The sequence below is a fragment of the Jaculus jaculus genome, chromosome 2 (genome assembly GCF_020740685.1).
Source record: "Jaculus jaculus isolate mJacJac1 chromosome 2, mJacJac1.mat.Y.cur, whole genome shotgun sequence".
NCBI classification, from domain to species: Eukaryota; Metazoa; Chordata; class Mammalia; order Rodentia; family Dipodidae; genus Jaculus; species Jaculus jaculus.
This window is the reverse complement of record NC_059103.1, coordinates 180541448-180559237: the sequence shown is the minus strand read 5'-3', so window position 1 is coordinate 180559237 and position 17790 is coordinate 180541448. Positions and strand designations below refer to the sequence as shown.

The 17790-nt window shown below is 39.5% G+C and overlaps 1 protein-coding gene across 13 annotated transcripts in view; it reads right to left on the bottom strand.

The window, feature by feature from the left end:
- Positions 1-17790, bottom strand: part of LOC101604374 (protein SMG5-like) — a 136601-nt gene that overhangs the window by 56289 nt on the left and 62522 nt on the right. For 9 of the 13 annotated variants that reach the window (XM_045142640.1, XM_045142632.1, XM_045142639.1 and 6 more), the window contains one exon: positions 8588-8670. The exons of 3 other annotated variants lie outside the window; for them this stretch is intronic. Coding sequence is in view for 3 of the 10 variants with exons in the window: in XM_045142627.1 (XP_044998562.1) it covers positions 8588-8600 (13 nt within the window). In the remaining 7 variants the exon portion in view is untranslated. Of the gene's footprint in view, positions 1-5427; positions 5538-8587; positions 8671-17790 lie in introns of those variants that run through there. One more of the 13 variants, XM_045142637.1, reaches the window with a different exon arrangement.

The window sequence follows — 17790 nt, the reverse complement described above, 5'->3', positions numbered from 1 at the left end:
CCCAGACTCATCCTCTCCTCCTGAGGACAGACCCTTCTAGTCTATCAGTCCTATACTCCTCAGTTACCCAGCATCCTCCTCCCCCCCAGGACAGACCTTCTAGTCCATCTGTGCCACAGTCCTCAGACAGTTACCCAGGATCCTTCACTCCACCTGGGAACAGACCCTTCTAGTCCATCTGTCCCATACTCCTCAGTTACCCAGCATCCTCCTCTCCTCCTGACGACAGACCTTCTAGCCCATCTGTCCCAAACTCCTCAGACAGTTACCCAGCAAACTTATCTCCACCTGAGGACAGACCCTCCCTCTCTCTGGCACATCTGATCCATATCTACTTCTCAAGACAGCTCTCACTGAACCTTCTCTCTGCTTTCCCTACACAGAGCCATGTTTAGCTATCTTAGAGGAAGTGACTCTCAGGCCACTCCTCTCTCTTGTCTCTCCCTCTCTCCCTGCCTTTCTCCGACATATGAAACTTCTGAGTATACCACAGAAAATCAGCTGCAAATTTAATGTAGGAATTGGAAGGTTCCAAATTCACCAGCCTTTTCTTATCTCTTCAACTGATACCTGACTAGTTTTGTGCCCCTACCCTATTATGACATCAATCTTGGGACTTAGTCCCCATCACCAGCGCTAGGATACCTATGTACAAACTTCCAAAATCTTACTTTTCACTGAGTATTTTAGTTTAGCTTTCCTCTGTCAAAGTACAATTCCATGTCTCTATTCATTGATACAAAACATCTATTAGTGGCTCCTGAGCCATCCAGATAAACAGGTATCAGAGATTATTAGATTTCCCTCAGTTATCCATGTTCAATGTCTAGGCAGGGCTCCCATCCTTCCTTCCTTTGATTTTATCTCATCCCCTTGCTTCCAGACCTGCCTAGTGGATTGGATTTCCCAGAATGCATTCAGTGATGCTTAAAGAATAGCATGAGGCCACATTTCCCAGCTATGTTCAGGGTGGTCCGAGTCCCTACCAAGACTGCCTGTGGTAGCTCTTGTCCTGAAATGCTACCATCTACCTTCGCAGCCTCACTCCTCACCTGTGTGATTTGGGGAGATTTGCTTTCTTCACCTACTGGGTAGAGACAGTGAATGATATTTCCTACCTTAGACAAGCCTTTTTTTTTCTTTGGAAAAAGGTAAGATTTGTTTATTTATTTATTTATGAGAAAGAGGCAGATAGAGGAAGAGAGAATGGGCTGAGCAGTCCTTCAGCCACTGCAAATGTACTCCAGAGGCATGTACCACCATGTGCACGGTTTATATGGGTACTGGGGAATCAGATCTGGGTCCTTTGCAGGCAAACACCTTAACCAATAAGCCATCTCTCCAACTTGACAAAACTTTTTGTACAGGCTTAATGCTTGTTTTTGTAAATACTTTCTTGGTTTTTCCTGGGCCCTTGATCATCCCCTGCTAACTTCTTCAGCTGCGTCTCTTTCTATTTTCCCTTTGACTTGTGCTATGCCATGACCCTGAGTGAAAACTTGACCTTTTCTTGATCCACACTGCTCAGCCTGCTCCCTGGGAAACAAATGCTCCACTTATTCCTTCATTTGGTTCTAGTCAATCTCAGGTTTCAACTGTTAAATTATATCTTAACAGACTTCAGAGGGCTGGAGAGAGAATTGAGTTGGTAAAGTGCTTACCCTGCATCACAAGGACCGAAACTGTGTGTGTGTATGTACATATATGAAGACAGAGGGCACCTTGCATGTTATTCCTCAGCAATATGTTGTCAAGCCAGGTATGATGGCATGTGCTTATAAGCCCAGCACTGGGGAAGCAAAGACAAGCAGATGTCTGGTATTAGCTGGCCAGCTCTTTTCACCTACTTGGAGAGTTATGGACCAAAGGAGACTCCCTGACTCAAAAAACATGTGGACAATGTTTAGCGCACGAGCACACACACACACACACACACACACACACACACACTTCCCAGACACTCCACCACCTGAGTGCCTTCCATGTGCTCAGCCAGCCCTGGCCCTCAGCAGGATCGGCGTATTTACTTGCAAGGAGCTAATGTTCGTCTTTACTTTCATCTTGGTTGCATCCAACTGCACATCCTGTGAAAGCAGGAAGCATCTCCCTCCCATTCATGCTTTCTCTGTGCATCACACATAACATTGACACCTGGTAGATGTTCCACAAATATTAAGTATTAAAATCATGGAGTTTAAACAAAGGAAAGACACTTACACAGTTTTTCTTTTGTTATGATTATTAACAGCATATTTCGTATGGATACCTTATGTGTTGATGCCCTCTTTTCCCTCATCCCTGCCCCCATTCCACTTGGGACCCTCCTCAGTGGGGTTGCAGGTATTTATTTGCCACAAATGTTCATAAAACTCTACCACCTTTGTGGGCTGGAGAGATGGCTTAGCGGTTAAGCCCTTGCCTGTGAAGCCTAAGGACCCCAGTTCAAGGCTCCGTTCCCCAGGTCCCACGTTAGCCAGATGCACAAGGGGGCACACGCGTCTGGAGTTCGTTTGCAGAGGTTGGAAGCCCTGGTGGGCCCATTCTCTCTCTCTCCCTCTATCTGTCCTTCTCTCTGTGTCTGTCGTTCTCAAACAAATAAATAATTAAAAAAAAAAAACTCTACCACCTTTGTTTCAAACTGTAACATCTTCAAAACAAATTATTATCTTTGCTATCCCTGAACATGAACAGAAGAAAAAAAAAAAAAAAGACATTTCCAGAGATAAGAAAACCTTGGCACTTCCAGCCAGGGCTTCCAGAAAAACCAGAAAAAGACAAAAATGATGTTTCCTTTTAATGTACTTCCTATCACTTAGAAATTTATGAATGGTACTTAAGATGTTTCTTTTGGCTGTAGCCTGAGTTTTGATAGGAGGAAAGAGAAGGAAGGTCGTAGACATTGCCTTCTCATTGCTGGGACAAAACACTTGACCCAAATCAGCTTATGGAAGGAAAGAGCTTATTTCAGCTTTCAGTCTTGAGGGGAAGTCTGTATCATGGCTGGGAAAGCATGGCAGGAGCAGACAACTGGGCACCCCATCTCCACAGCAGGAGGAAGGAAGGAGAGGGAGTGAGCGCCAACACCCAATGGGGATGGACTATTAGAACTCAAGGCCCACCCCAAGTGAGGCATCTCCTCCTGTAGACTTCTATTCCAAAGACTGCACCAGCCAGGGACTAATCACAAACACAAAAAGCTGTGGAGCACATTTTCTATTCAAACTAGCACAAAAGTGAAAGATGTCATCTAAAGTACCTGATGTCAATCATCCCTTCAATCATTGCCAAGTCTTCCTATTTAAAGTATTTTAATTCAGAGAGAGAAAGAAAGACCCCTCCAATTCACCTCTCTTTGAGATATCTTTCTTCCTCTCCTTCCCAGCAAAATTTCTTCAGTGAGACATTTACAGGTCATCACCTCCTGTCCACCCTGCAGCCATTCTTGGCCAGGACTTCTTTTCTACCTCTACTGTGGCAACTATTCTAATGATGATTTGGGGTTACATTTTGTTTTGTTTTGTTTTGTTTTTGACATAATGTCTCACTCTATCTTAGGCTGACCTGGAATTCACTATGTCGTCTCAGGTTGGCCTCGAACTCACAGCAATCTTCCTACCTCTCCCTCTGCCACCATGCCTGGCCTAATGATTTTTCAATCTCCTGTTATTTAATCTTTCAGCAGTGGTCTTTCTATGTTGCCATCTTCATTTCCCCACCCCTTTCCTTAACACACTCAAATCTGGCTTCCAGCACCTCCACTCCACTCTTAACTTCCCCTCCAAGATTATCTAAGATTTCCAGATAGGTAAGGCTAAGGACACTTCCATCCATCACTATTATTGACCCTTAGCACATCTGATACAGTGAGTTTGAAATGTTCTTTACTCGGTCTGTTCCATACATGTCAGCTCCCTTTATGTGTGTTTTTCTAAACCATTAAGTGTTAGAGTTCTTCCAGATACATTTAGACTTTCTTCTTACTGTGTATCTCTTCCTAACTCTTATTCATGCCAAATTATATATCTGTGACTTAAATTTTTCTCTCTCTCTTAATCCTTCCTTCCCTCCTCCATCATCTTCTCTATCTCCCTCCCTCTTATTTAAAAAATGACAGCCATCCATGCACTATATTGCAAGAAACCTAAAACCTTCTTCATATCTGGTTCGTTATGAAATGTTGAATTTGTTTCTTTAATTTCTGTGAATATCACCTCCTGTATCATCTTTACTGGAAAAGTCAAGCCTACACACAGTATAAATATTAGTTTGTTTTTTTGGGAGGGGTTCAGTTTTTCAAGGTAGGGTCTCAGCTAGAAGAAAATTAGAAAACCATCTACTATGCCCAGATTTTTTTTAATGTTTTAATCTTTTTGAACACCATTTCAAATGATGTGTGTGTGTGTGTGTGTGTGTGTGTGTGTGTGTGTGTGTGTGTTGTGAATATGGGTACATGTGTGCCATGGTGTGTATTTGGAAGCCAGAAGACAGCCTTCGGCTATCAGTTCTAGCCTTCCACTTTGTGTGAGTCAGGTTGTCTCCTGTTGATATGCCATTGGGAACACCGGACTAGCTGATCTGCGAGCTTCAGGATTCTCTGGACTTTGCCTTACATTGTCATAAACACAAGGGTACGTGTGCCATCCGTTCTGACTTTATATAGGTTCTGAGAATCCAAGCTCCACTCATCAGGATTAGGCACTTTTAACCACTGAGCCATCTTCCCAACCCTTAAATGATTTTAAGTAGATTATAGCATCCCTTACAAGCTCTTAGATATTCATCCATTGACACTGAGAAGTTAAATGACTTTTCCAAAGCCACACACAGAATCAAGCCTTACACCTGAAGATTTGGCCAGCAAATCAGATCTCTGAACTCAAGTTGCATTGCCTCTCTGCTATGCCATGTAATATTTCTGCTTTGTACTATTTCTCAAAGCACTTCCTGTGCCTCTTCACATTTACTGTTTACAACAGCCCTTGAGGAAGAGGTTTAACAGAAAGAGCTTCCTCATGGAGTAGAGCTGGACACCTGCTCTGTATGTCTTGCTAACTTTTTGCTTCGGACAGCCACTTCATTGCTCTGATTCTTCACATTTATAACAATTAAAGTAGATAATCCTTACCAGTTCCTTTGGATTAAAAAAAAAAAAAGAGCCTTGAGCCGGGCAAGGTGGCACACGTCATTAATCCCAGCACTCAGGAGGCAGAGGTAGGAAGATTGCCACGAGTTCAAGGACACCCTGAGACTACATAGTGAATTCCAGGAGAGCCTGAGCTAGAGTGTAACCCTACCTCAAAAACAAAACAAAACAACAACAACAAAAAAAAAATGCTTGTTATTCTGCCACATATTTTCTCTCCTTTAAATCATCATTTGAGATCCATTATCTTAAAAAATAAATAAAATAAAAAAGGAAAAAATTACCTCTGGAGCCGGGAGAGATAGCCCCATGGGTAAGACAGCTCACTGTGCAAGAATGCGGGACTGAGTTAACAAACAAAAGGCTAAATATGACCACACACAACTGTAATCCCATGCTGAAGGAGGTGGAGACAGGAGGACCAGCGTGTCTCACTGGGCAGCCAGTCTGACGGAAAAGTGGGGAGCTCCAGGGTCAGTGATGGAATCTTTGGAGGGAAATAAGGTAGAAGAGTGAAACAGGGCTCCTGACACCGTCCACCTTCTTCTGGCCTCCACATAATGCTCACAGAGCATATACATCTGCACATGCCTATGCATAGCACACACGCACACATGCACACACACACACACACGTTGTTTTTGAAGTGGTAACAGCAACCCTTTAATGCATTTGAATAAGGGCTTTCCTCCTATTGCATGTATCTGTCACAAGTTTACTTTTTAGCTACTATCATGGATTTCTCACTTAAACCATTTCTGTAAATCTGTTCAACTAATACTGTTCATGTATTGTATGTGAAAATAAAATTAATTGCCTAACAACAACACTATACCATGTTCACAGAATCTAAAATACTTAAAATCACACATAGCATATTATCTCTTTGTATTCTATAAATGTATACAATTATATTATGTAAATTTACAGTAACAAAAAAAGAGTAAATTCTTGGGAAATAGTCTGTCCTGTAACCCTGTAATTTACCACTAGAGGGCAGGGTTGATCCAGTTGTGTGGTTTATCTTTTGTTAATGTGTTAACAGGGATATTCGGATGTAGATCAGACAGTAATATAAATTAACAATTTTTTCTCAAAAATAGTAGTTTCTTTTACAAGAATTATAAAAATTTTCATAACATCTTCTCTTGTGTTCAACTAAATGGAATTATTTTGAAAAGTATGAGCCCTAAAGAAATAAAAAAGCTATATACAAGAAAATACTCCTTGTAACACTTTCTAATTATTTTAAAAGTGGAAAAATCTAATATTTTAATGCTGTATATCCAATCTCATAAGTAGATCATAAATCAAGGATATTATTGTATAGCAATTATCTAAATGAAATATTAAGCATTTTGTAAGGAATAAAAAATTCAATTTATTCTGGATGAAATACATGCGAAAAATCACAAATATATATTTAGCATAACAAGAAAGAAGTGAAGGAATATGAAAACGTTGCTTTTATGTGAGTTCTCATTCACAGGATGTATCGTGCATTTTCATCCCTTTGCCTGGAACAAACAGGATTCATGGTAGATGTCAATGCACATTTAGAGACTTCTTCAATATATTCAGACTGCATCTATGACACCATAGCCCAACTGTAGCATAATCCGCAGAGAGAAGTCAGTAGTGTAAGAAAAAAAAAAAGTCACAGGATCTGCTACCCACAGAGGAAACGGAAGTTACACGTGAGCGCTGCTCTCACAGCCAGCCTGACCAACTCCCCTGGGAGGATGACAGTCAGTGCTGAGGACACTCAAAATGTACCAAAGCAGAAGTTCAGAAATTGTTGAGAGCTCAGCACTAAGACAGACTTATAACACACCCACCGCGGCTCAGGGAATATTGCAGAAGAGAGAGCAGAAAGATTGTAAGTGCCACAGGGTGAGAAAGAGTATTCAGGGGCATTGAACTCACCCACAGTGACTGCTACATTCATAAGCCAATGGTGGATCCCAGTAACCCCACTGAGGAGGACCCTCAGTGGAATGGGGTTAGAGAAAAGGGGGCATGATAGGATAATACGAGGAGAATAGGACAAACCCATGACTTATCCATATAACAAAGTTTAAAATAATAAAATTTTAAAATAAAATAAAAATGCTACCGTCATCCACTCATTGTTTCCACCAGCATTTTCTGAGGGCCTAAGTAAGACCCAGGATCAGAAGCAGAGTCATAAATACCAGAGATCATTATCAATGCTGACAATAGCCACAGAACCACAGTGACAGCATCACGTGTTCAGGCTCCTAGGGCTCCTATGCATTCATTTCAAAGGCACCTTCATGCTTCCCATAACTATAACAAATACTCAAAGCAAACAACTTATAAGAGGAAAGAATTGCTTTCAGCTAAAGTTATGGAGGATTGATTGGTCCACTATTTTGTGGCCTGTTGCTAGGCAATAAATATATCATGGCAGGAGCAAGTGTCAGAGCAAAACCCACTCACCTTCTGACCAGAAAGCAAAAGAGGAATGGGTGGAATTACTTAGGTCCTACCGTCCACTTTAATGGCCTGCACATAGCCCCCTAAATTTCAGCTCCTCATGCCACTTCTACATCTGAGGAATTCATCATGGAAAGAAGAAATGGATTCAGCTTCCACCATAGTTTTGAGAGAATTCTCTGAGCTCTATGTTATAAGCACAGTGACCCTAATCACCTTAAAACCCCGGGGATGGGGGTGGGGGGAGTTGGCTGAGACATTTGGTATGTATATGCTGTGATTTGAATGTGAATGTTTCCCAAAGATTTATGTGTTTGAACATCTGGTCCCAGGTGGTGGCGCTGTTTTGCAAGGCTGTATTACACTTGTGAAGGTGCAGCCCAGCTACAAGAAGTGAGTCACTTGGAGGGCAAGATGGTGAGGTTCTGGGTTTCACCCTAGCTCTCTTCTTTCTGATCCACAAAGACATGAACAAGCCCAGATGTCACAAGTTCCCTCCCATGACAGACTACCCTCTGAACCATGGGTTGAAATAAATCCTTCCTCCCTTTAGATGCTTTGATCAGGTATTTGGTTACAGCCGTGTGAAAAGTAACTCAAATGATGGGCTTGTATCCTTCATCTGGACTCATGAGACTGCACTACTCTGTGCTGTTCTAGCATCTTTCCAGAGAGAAGAGAGGCAGTCACATATGTTGTCTTCTATTTGGAACATAAGGCAAAGCTTGGACTTGCATGGCAGCTGAGGACACTGAGAAGCATTAGTGAAAGTCACTAGATAAGTGCCTGACTTAGTGTGGAGAAAAGATTCACAGCATGAAGTGATCTCCCTTCCAATTACATTCATTCATCATCTCAGTAAATATTCATTGAAATCTACAAGAAACCAGGAGTTGAGGTTGGTATTTTCACATAGGAAATGGAAGACAAGTCTTGCTCAGCAGGGACCAGAACCTTGTGCCCACTGCAACCAAGGAGACTTACGGTGGTAGCACATAAAGGTGCCAAGAAAGGCTTCTTGAAGAAGAACATTTGAGAGTGGCCAACAAAGCAGAGTCTGTGTTATTCTGGAAAATAAAAGGAAGAGAAGATTATGACAGAAAATAGGCGTATGTGAAACTTTGAATATTTAACTATAACTGGGACAAATCAGAACAGGACACAGGGTTGAAAGTTGATAGAAACCAAGTTCATGTGAATGTCATTCTAATATGTCTAAATTATCCTGATAGTGATCAAATGACAATGACATATTTCAAAATAATAACATTAATTATCCATTTAAGGTAATTGATTAAAATTTATTTTGAAGAATGGACTGAAGCAGGAGGTTAGGTTAGCTTGGGAGGTTAGGTGACATTTAAGGTAGTTAACTCCAGGCCATAGGTGATTCGCACTTAACATATCCATTCCACCAAATTGAGATAATATGCATGAAAATCACGTACTAGTGTGATGAGAAAAAAAAGAAGCCACTTAATAAAGGCAGCAGTATCCAACTCTTGCTCTATTTGGTCCTCGTAACAACTACATAAATTGTGATTAGCCCTGTCTGAAAGATGAGGAAACTGACAATAGGGAAGTCATCTGATTTATCAAAGGACTCACAGCTAGAAACAACAGAGTCTGAAATAAGAACTGAATTGGTTTGACTGCCAAACCAGAACACTCTGAACCAACCTCACCATGGTTTACACTGTCTCTGAACAACTATCTTGGAATCTGACAACCTACTAGGTAGAGACAGAGATGAAATTCAGAAACCTGAGCACAAATATCAACTAAACCTTTAGTTCTGTGATTCTACTGTTCTCTGGCACGTAGATGATCCTACAGAACCACAGTCTGACAGCAGAAGGAAAAGAGATGATGTGGCCCTCCAGGGCCATGAGATTACTTGATTTCCATTCTCATTAACTGGCAACCTCAGCCACATTATTTAGGATAATTAACTACAAGTCTCCCAGGAGTATGCCCATTCCTCCTCTCTTGCCTCTCTGATGGGTAGAAGGATGAGTCTAGAAAAGAAGGCAAAATATCTCCATGGAAATGAATCCTGTCTCTCTCAGCTCCCATAATAAGGCCATCTTTAATTTTTTTTCTCTCCCATCCCCTGACATCTTGATAATGTCATCGTTTTAATATTGATTTCCAAGGATAAAGAGCTCTGAGGAACTTGTGCTAAGCAATTACCCCAGGGAACAACACATACAAGCGCATGATATTTACTTAAAATTCTCAATTTGGTGGATATGTCAAGGTCTTTATAAACAAAACTGACTTTTTCAGTGTTAGCAAATTAGCACCGTGTCCAGAATAATCATTTCCACATGGAGAATGACATGCCCTTATATTTCTTCTCATTCACTGGTGACAAATGCCATTTCAGTCAAATTTGTAAAATAAATTACAAAGATTGTATGGAAATAATGTCTAAATTGTTTTTGTACATGATGTAAAAATGTCTTCATATGGATAATTGTTGAAAGGCAAGAAAGAGCAATAGTAAAGAACTTTCTCATTGTTTGAGAGTTTGTCACCAAGTCGTCTGTAAGGTGATAACATGAGAAAAGTATCTGCTATTTGAACACAGGGTGATCACAAAGACACCAAGGTGGATTCCTATCAGAGGAGTTACATAAAGCACTGACTAGGGAACAATCACCTGAGTGATTCTATTGTGATTATAAGCAATAATTTTTTGTGTTCTGGCTGTTTTTTTTTTTTGAAGTGGGGTCTCACTGTAGCCCAGGCTAGCCTTTAATTCACTCTGTAGTCCCAGGATGGCCTATAACTAATGGTGATCCTCCTATCACAGCCCCCAGTGCTGGGATTGAAGACCTGTGCCACCACTCCTGGCTAAAAATAATGTTACTCTTAAAAAAAAAAGAGAGAGAGAGAGAGAGAGAGAGAACTTTCCCAGCACTTCCACTTTTAGGTTCATACCACAAATAATTGAAATGAATCAAACAGATATTGGTACATCCATGAAATTTATGACAGATTAAAAGAGACTGTCCATGGAAGATTACACACACAAGATATGGTACAAATGTAATGAATACACCTACAAGATATGGTATAAATGTCATGAATACACCCACAAGATGTGGTACGAATGTAATGAATACACCCACAAGATATGGTACAAATTCAGTGAATACACACACAAGATATGCACAAATGTAATGAATATACTCACAAAATATGGTACAAATACAATGAATATGCCCCACAAAATATGGAACAAATGCAATGAACACACTCACAAGATATGGTACAAATGCAATAAATACACCTATGTGTTGTGGCTGGTGAGATTGCTCAGTGGTTAAAGAGATTTTCTTCCAATTCCTGCTGTCATTGTCAAGTCCCCAGTATCTACTAAAAAAGCCAGATGCACCAAGTGGCACATGCATCTGGAATTCATTTGTAGTGGCAAGGCCCCAGCACATGCCTATACCCCCCATTTCTCTTTATTTCTCTTCCCCCCTCTCTCCCATTGCAAATAACTAAGTGAAATAGATTTTAAAAGTAATGTTCCTTTGAGTAGTCTTCTGGAAACCTTGGGGCCTTTTTTCTGGAGAAGGAAGGACAAGAACAGAATTGATGGCACTCAGAAGCTTCCTTGTTGACTATGATTTAGAGGACTAAGCACAGAGGGTAACTTTTATAGTGTGAACATGCAATGCCCCCATTGACTCATGTATTTGAACACTTGATCGCCAACTTATGATGCTATTGTGGCTGCGGCATGTTGTAAAAACTTGTTGACATGGGCCCCAGACTGTAGAAGTATTGTTGTAGGTGTTGGCCTACAGTGTTGTTGCCCAGCCTTGTTCTAACATGAGCTTTGTGCTCTCTGATCCATCAAGATGTAAAGAGTCCCAGCCAAATGCTCCTGCCACCATGAACTCTTCCATGTCTCCCTCTCCCCCGTGGTGGACTACACCACTTCTAACTATTACTGAAAAGAAAACTTTTTGTTTTATTTGGTTTTTTAAGGTAGGGTCTCACTCTTGCTCAGGCTGACCTGGAATTCACTCTGTAGCCTCAGCGTGGCCTCGAACTCCTGGTGATCCTCCTACCTCTGTTCAGGAGTGCTGGGATTAAAGGCGTGCACCACCACGCCCAGCGAAAACTTCCTTTTGTTGTTGTTGTTTATATCAGGCATTCAGTAAGTAACACAAGAATAGCAAATGGATGAGGATTCTCCTGGGCTATGATGTCTGACTCCATCTAAAGAGACATGGGAGCCACAGATGGGATAACAGAACAGAGACAATCATACGTCATCCAAACACTAATGGAATTTGCGTGAGATTTCAGCTTTCTCTGAGACGTGTGCCTTTCCCACAGCCTATGATCACAAATGCTGAATCGTGACAAACTTAACGTAAAAGAAAAGCCCTTATACAAGCTGGGCATGGTGGGCCATGCCTTTAATCCCAGCACTCAGGAGGCAGAGGTAGGAGGATCACAGTGAGTATGAGGGTATCCTGAGCCCTGAAACCCTAGTGAATTCCAGGTCAGCCTGGGCTAGAACAAGACCCTGCCTCAAAAAAAGAAAAAAAAAAAGCTTTATACATGGTGATGTCACCTCACTATAGTAGTCTTGTTAATAAGCTATTACATTCAACTTTGGAACTATTTTTGAGACCTGCCTGCACACAGCTGTCTTTTTTTTCTTTTTTAAAGGAAAACTTAATAATATCCTTTCTGAGTAAAAAGAGATTTTGTATCCGGTTGTAATTTGGAAAGGAACAACTAAAATTATATATTTTGGAGGAATGTAGGAAATAAACACCCCATTATTACTGGCTATATGGTTCTATTTTTATGCTACTAGTTAAATTACCATTCTCTGTGAATTTTATAGATGGGAAGCATTTTTATGCACTTAGTAGAAATTGATACTTTATAATCCTAGGTTAAAATTTCCAATGTATTTGAAACATTTTAAGTGATAATTTTTGTTTCTCAGTCCCAACTTATTAAATATTCAGTACAAATATTGGATTTTAGCAAATCAAATGAAATAAACATTGTAATGCAAACTATCCTATTGTGTGTCTACTAAGTGTACACATCAGTACCTAGAGAAGAAAAAGCTAAGAGTAAATGAAAAGTAACAAGAACTGCATATTTGAACTCTTTAGACAAATAATGGGTCCTTTTGAAATTCTTATGAATAGAGAGTTTTGCAGTCAGATGGCTGTGATTAAGCCCAGCCTGGCAGCAGTACTTGACCAACCCCAAATCTAAATATAAGGTCGTGTTTTATTCTAAGTTCATGTGCGCCCTACCACATAATCTAACAAATTCATCCTGACAGTCAAGTTTTCCATAACAACATCTGCCCCCTGAGGCACAACATCCCATTTTCATTGCCCCACTGATCTCATTGTCCTTTATCTGTATTTAATACTTTCCCTCCTGAATTAAGACAAATGCCATGGGATATGTGGAAGAAGAAGCACTTTCCATCACCTGCTGGGATTAAGAAACTCTATAGCCAGCCAAAAGTGCACCATTTGCAGAAAATTAAGATTAGGGCTTTTTACTCAAGAAAAAGAAGAAGAAGAAATAAGTGTGATGATTTAAAGATGCATTTCATCTCTTCCATAGACTTAATCTGTTTATACTATGATTATCTGAAACTATTTGTCAGAAATTCAATCCTTAAGTCTTTCACTGTCTGATAATTGATGCAAATGAGCAGCATGGCACCAGCGCTGTGTATGTCTCTGCTAATGTGCAGGGATATAAGGAGCATGCAGTTAGATTTCTACAGCAATGGCTTCATCGTGATGGGCTTCTCATATTTATTGCACACAACACTGCATCTCCCATTTAGCATAGAAATATAATATTTCCTTTTTGAATAAGTTTATCTAAATTAAAAGCAAGTATATATTAGCACAGTTAATATGTAACCATGACTACAGACACAAAATTATATGAAAAAGTTAGAAAATAGTAAAATAAGAATATATTCTCTATGATTATATAAAGTAAGAATAATTGACTGTGCTTAGGTCTGGAAATATAGGCGGCAACTTCTAAGATGGCAAGGACCAGGAAAGTCATTGCAGACAAAGAAAGACCACACAGACTGTGACCAGAATTGTATGTGTGACATACATGCGAATTCCTGAGTTAATATGGCTAGAAAACTGGAGGGTAGAGGAAAATAAAAGACTGTGAGTTGTAACGCAGTAGAAGTAGTTATAGAAAGCAGAACACAGATCTGTGCTGCATGTAAGTGACAAAATTTATACAAGGAACCAGGTCAGCAGAGGTTTTCTTACTATAGTGAACGTTATACAAACCATGAGAAAGCATCATGGTTTGTACGTGTTGCAAGCAGAAAGTAGCAGGGCTGACAGCATTCTGAAACTATAGCACAGAACCACTTAAGGAAGGGTAAGAAGACTGTGAGAGGCTACTTATGGGAATATGAAGTAAAGCACTAGGAGACATAACTTCATAAAATATTGATGAGTTGAAAAAGATGGCATAGCAAGCATAAAACAATATTTAAAGTGGTTGGGTTGCTCAGTGGTAGAGCATTCCTAATATACACAAGAAAGACCCTGGGTTAAATCTGAGCACCACCAAAACCAGAAGAAAAAAAAGAAAAGAAAAGAAAATGGAAGGCTGAGTTCAAAAGAAAAATAAACATATACATTATAGCTCTTAAGTCATAAAGAACTCTCCCAATTTACTACAAATATTTAAATGCTACTTTAATAATAATTAATGAGCAAAATAGGCAATTCACATTATAAACATGAGGCCAATAAATATATGAAAATGCTGGGATGTGGGCTCGAGAGGTGGCTCAGTGTTTAAGGTGCTTGCCTACAAAGTCTAAGGAACTAAGTTTGATTCCCCAGTACCCATAAAAAGCCAGATGCACAAGGTGGCACATGCATTTGGCGTTCATTTGCAGGGACTGGAAGTCCTGGTGCACCCATTCTCTCTTGCATATGTGCTATCTGCGTCTTCCTCTCTCTCACTTTCTCATAAGTAAGTAAAATATATTTTAAAAATGCTAGAATCTGTTGACTTTCAGGAAAATTGGCACTGCAAGAGAATGGAGTACTGCTGGTTTTTGCCTTAGATAATATTTAGGCCTGTCAACAGTGTGACTAAAAAGACTTTCATATAATGTGAATGGAAGTATACATTGATACTGGCATCACATAAACCATAATTGTGATATATTTTTGACCTTTACCTAATTTGTAATTTTTCATATTTTATTCACAGGACTATGTTAGGAGAAGGAAAACATATGTTACAGAACTCAGTGGTTAACTCAGCATATTACAAACTTTATTATCAAATTGAAAATGATTCCCTTATCATTTCCACTCTTCTTTGTAAAGCACTAAAAAAAAGACTACCTAAACTAATGTAGTAGAAATAGCTATAAAAAGCAGAACACAGATCTGTGCTGCATGTAGGTGACAAAATTTATATAATTTAGTATCCTAAAATGAGAAAGATGACAAGAGGGGGGAAGAATTGATTATGGCTTAAGTTTTTTTGGAAATGAGATGGTGTCTTTCCTTAGATAGAAAAGAGAAAAACAAAACAGGTACATGTGTGAATGTAAGTATGAGTTCATTTTGAGACTTGAAAGATTTGAGGAACCAAAGATAAATTCACAGGAAGATATTCAACAAGGTGATGAATATTTGTGTCTGCATATATATTGTATTAAATCACTAAGAGAAGACAATCCCCAAGAAATTTTGGAGAAAACATGAAATTTGTAATAAGTATATAACATAAAAAGAGGGGCTACCAAAGGGAAAGCTTTGGGATAACCAGTGTGCAACTAGAAGAGAGAAACCACGGCAGGGAAGCGTTTGAGGACTGGCCACCTGGGCCTCAGCCAGTGGGTCTGGACTCCCAGGCCCGGGCTCTGTGACTGAGACGGACAGGTGGAAGTCTCAGCCTGTCTGTGTTTACATGACACTCAACACTACTGGGAAAAAAAGGTGCCAGCGAAGGTGAACCAACACATCCTCTTTGTCTGCCTGAGGCATTCTTGTTTCTAGAGGAAAAGGGGTGCCACACATAATGAGACGTTTTAGCAGCCATATGGATTCTCAGCCCAGGAACACTTGCTCCCCAAATTTGTATGCAAAGAAATTGGCAGGAGACTAGCCACCCCTCTCTTCTCATGCATTATTGAAGAGTCTATGCCCTTTTGCATACACACAAAAATAATCATATTAGTCCAATTGGATTAGTTCAATGCATATCATTTGTAAAGCCCCTGGGAAAAAAAAATGGAAAATACTTTCCTTTGTTTTCAGAAAATTTGATTCAAGCAGATCATACATATGTTTGCAAAGGATAAAGAGCCAGATTAATTTACACAGGTAATGCTACAGGGAGCTTTGGTCATGGGCATTATTTGTTAACAAAGAGTACCTCAAAAAAAAAAAAAAAACAAAATAATATGAGTACTTGAGATGCATTAAAAAATACTGTAATTGACAGTATTTACATAATAAATCCTAAAGCAAATTTATTTATAAAAATAAACCCTATTCTACTGTCCTTTGATACTAAATATCATTGGTAAGTTGAGTTATACAAGCAAGCACTACTGTGAAAAAATATATAGCCATATTAATATGAATGTAAAATTAGGAGAAATAAGATGATGAAAGTCAAAAAATGGAAAAAAAAATTCTAATCATCCCTTTGTCTAGTCTGCTATTTCTTTCTTTTTATAAAAATAAAATCACATTTTTAAAATCCCAAATTCAGTATTTGCTATTAAGTTGACACCAATATATATATATATACATACATACATACATACATACATATACATACATATATATATGTGTGTGTGTGTGTGTGTGTGTGTGTGTGTGTGTGTATTAGAACTGTGTAGAAGCATAGATCCTTGTTAATGAAGTCTAACAGGACAAAAACTATGGAATGCTCATTTGCTGAGTCATGGGACAGGACTGTCTTCTTTCATTACAGAGAGATATTTGTTGTAATGTTCTTTTATCACAGCCCTTATATGTTTCAAATCCCCACAAAAATAAAAATATTCTTTACCTAATAGCATATGGAAATTCCACGTCCAGTATTTTTCCTCAGAACACAGATAAAAATATTTCTCACCCTACTAAACCAAAAAATACAATATTGCTAAGCCTCAAGAGGTGAAGACAATGGATTTTCATCTATGCCGAATGACATTTACAATCTCTGTCTTCTATGCCTTCCAAATAAATGTAGTTCACAACATGAAAGGAAAGGATCAGAAAGAAATAAAGGGGGAAAATTGAGGCAGGATGACAGGCTCATTAAAATGTACAGAAAGCATCTCCAACTCCCTCGAGGATGCTGTTATCGTGAAATAATCACATTGATGAACATGGAAAGAGTGGACTCCGGCAGGGGCCTTATATTGCACCCAAGAAGTTGGTGATTATATCCTGGAAATGTGACCCAGTGAAAGGCTGGCTCCTTTGTTGCTTAATAGAGTTCACAGAAAATGCTTGTCTCCAAAATGAGATTTCTTCCCTATTTGCTGTGCAGCATGGGAGTCTTGACAGGATGAGCAGGGGGTCATTTCTCCTAATCAAGGGGGGATGTGAACCCCTGGGGGTAGAAGATTGCAAGCAATCAAGCTCAACTGTTGCAGGGAACAGTATTGCCTTCTGCTCCATTGTCAAGTGGTCATAAAGGAAGGGTTAGGAAGCTGCTAGAATTTGGTAGAAATGAGGATAATAGGTCAGATGGACCTATTTGTCTTAGTAATTATCCATCTCTGGGGCTCAGAAATATTCCCTTGCTGCCTGAGCAGCCTATCCACATAGTGTGCTTAGCTCTTAATTAAAATCTTTGTTAGTGTTTCATTTTATCACCCTGTTAGTGCAAAAATCACAGACATGCTTTAATATGAAAACACGAACAGGCTCTATAAACTGTAACCAAATAGATGATCTTCCCCTTGGTGTAGCAGAACTGTGAGACAATGGGAAAGACAAGGGTAAGAGTCCACATGAAAAAGGCAGCCATAACTGCATCTGAAGGAGCCCTTTGGAAACCATCTCACAATATGGGTTTCCAGACAGGGATAATGATTTCCAAAGCTTGATCATTTCTGGTACAAGTACAATTAATTTGTATTTTCAAATGAA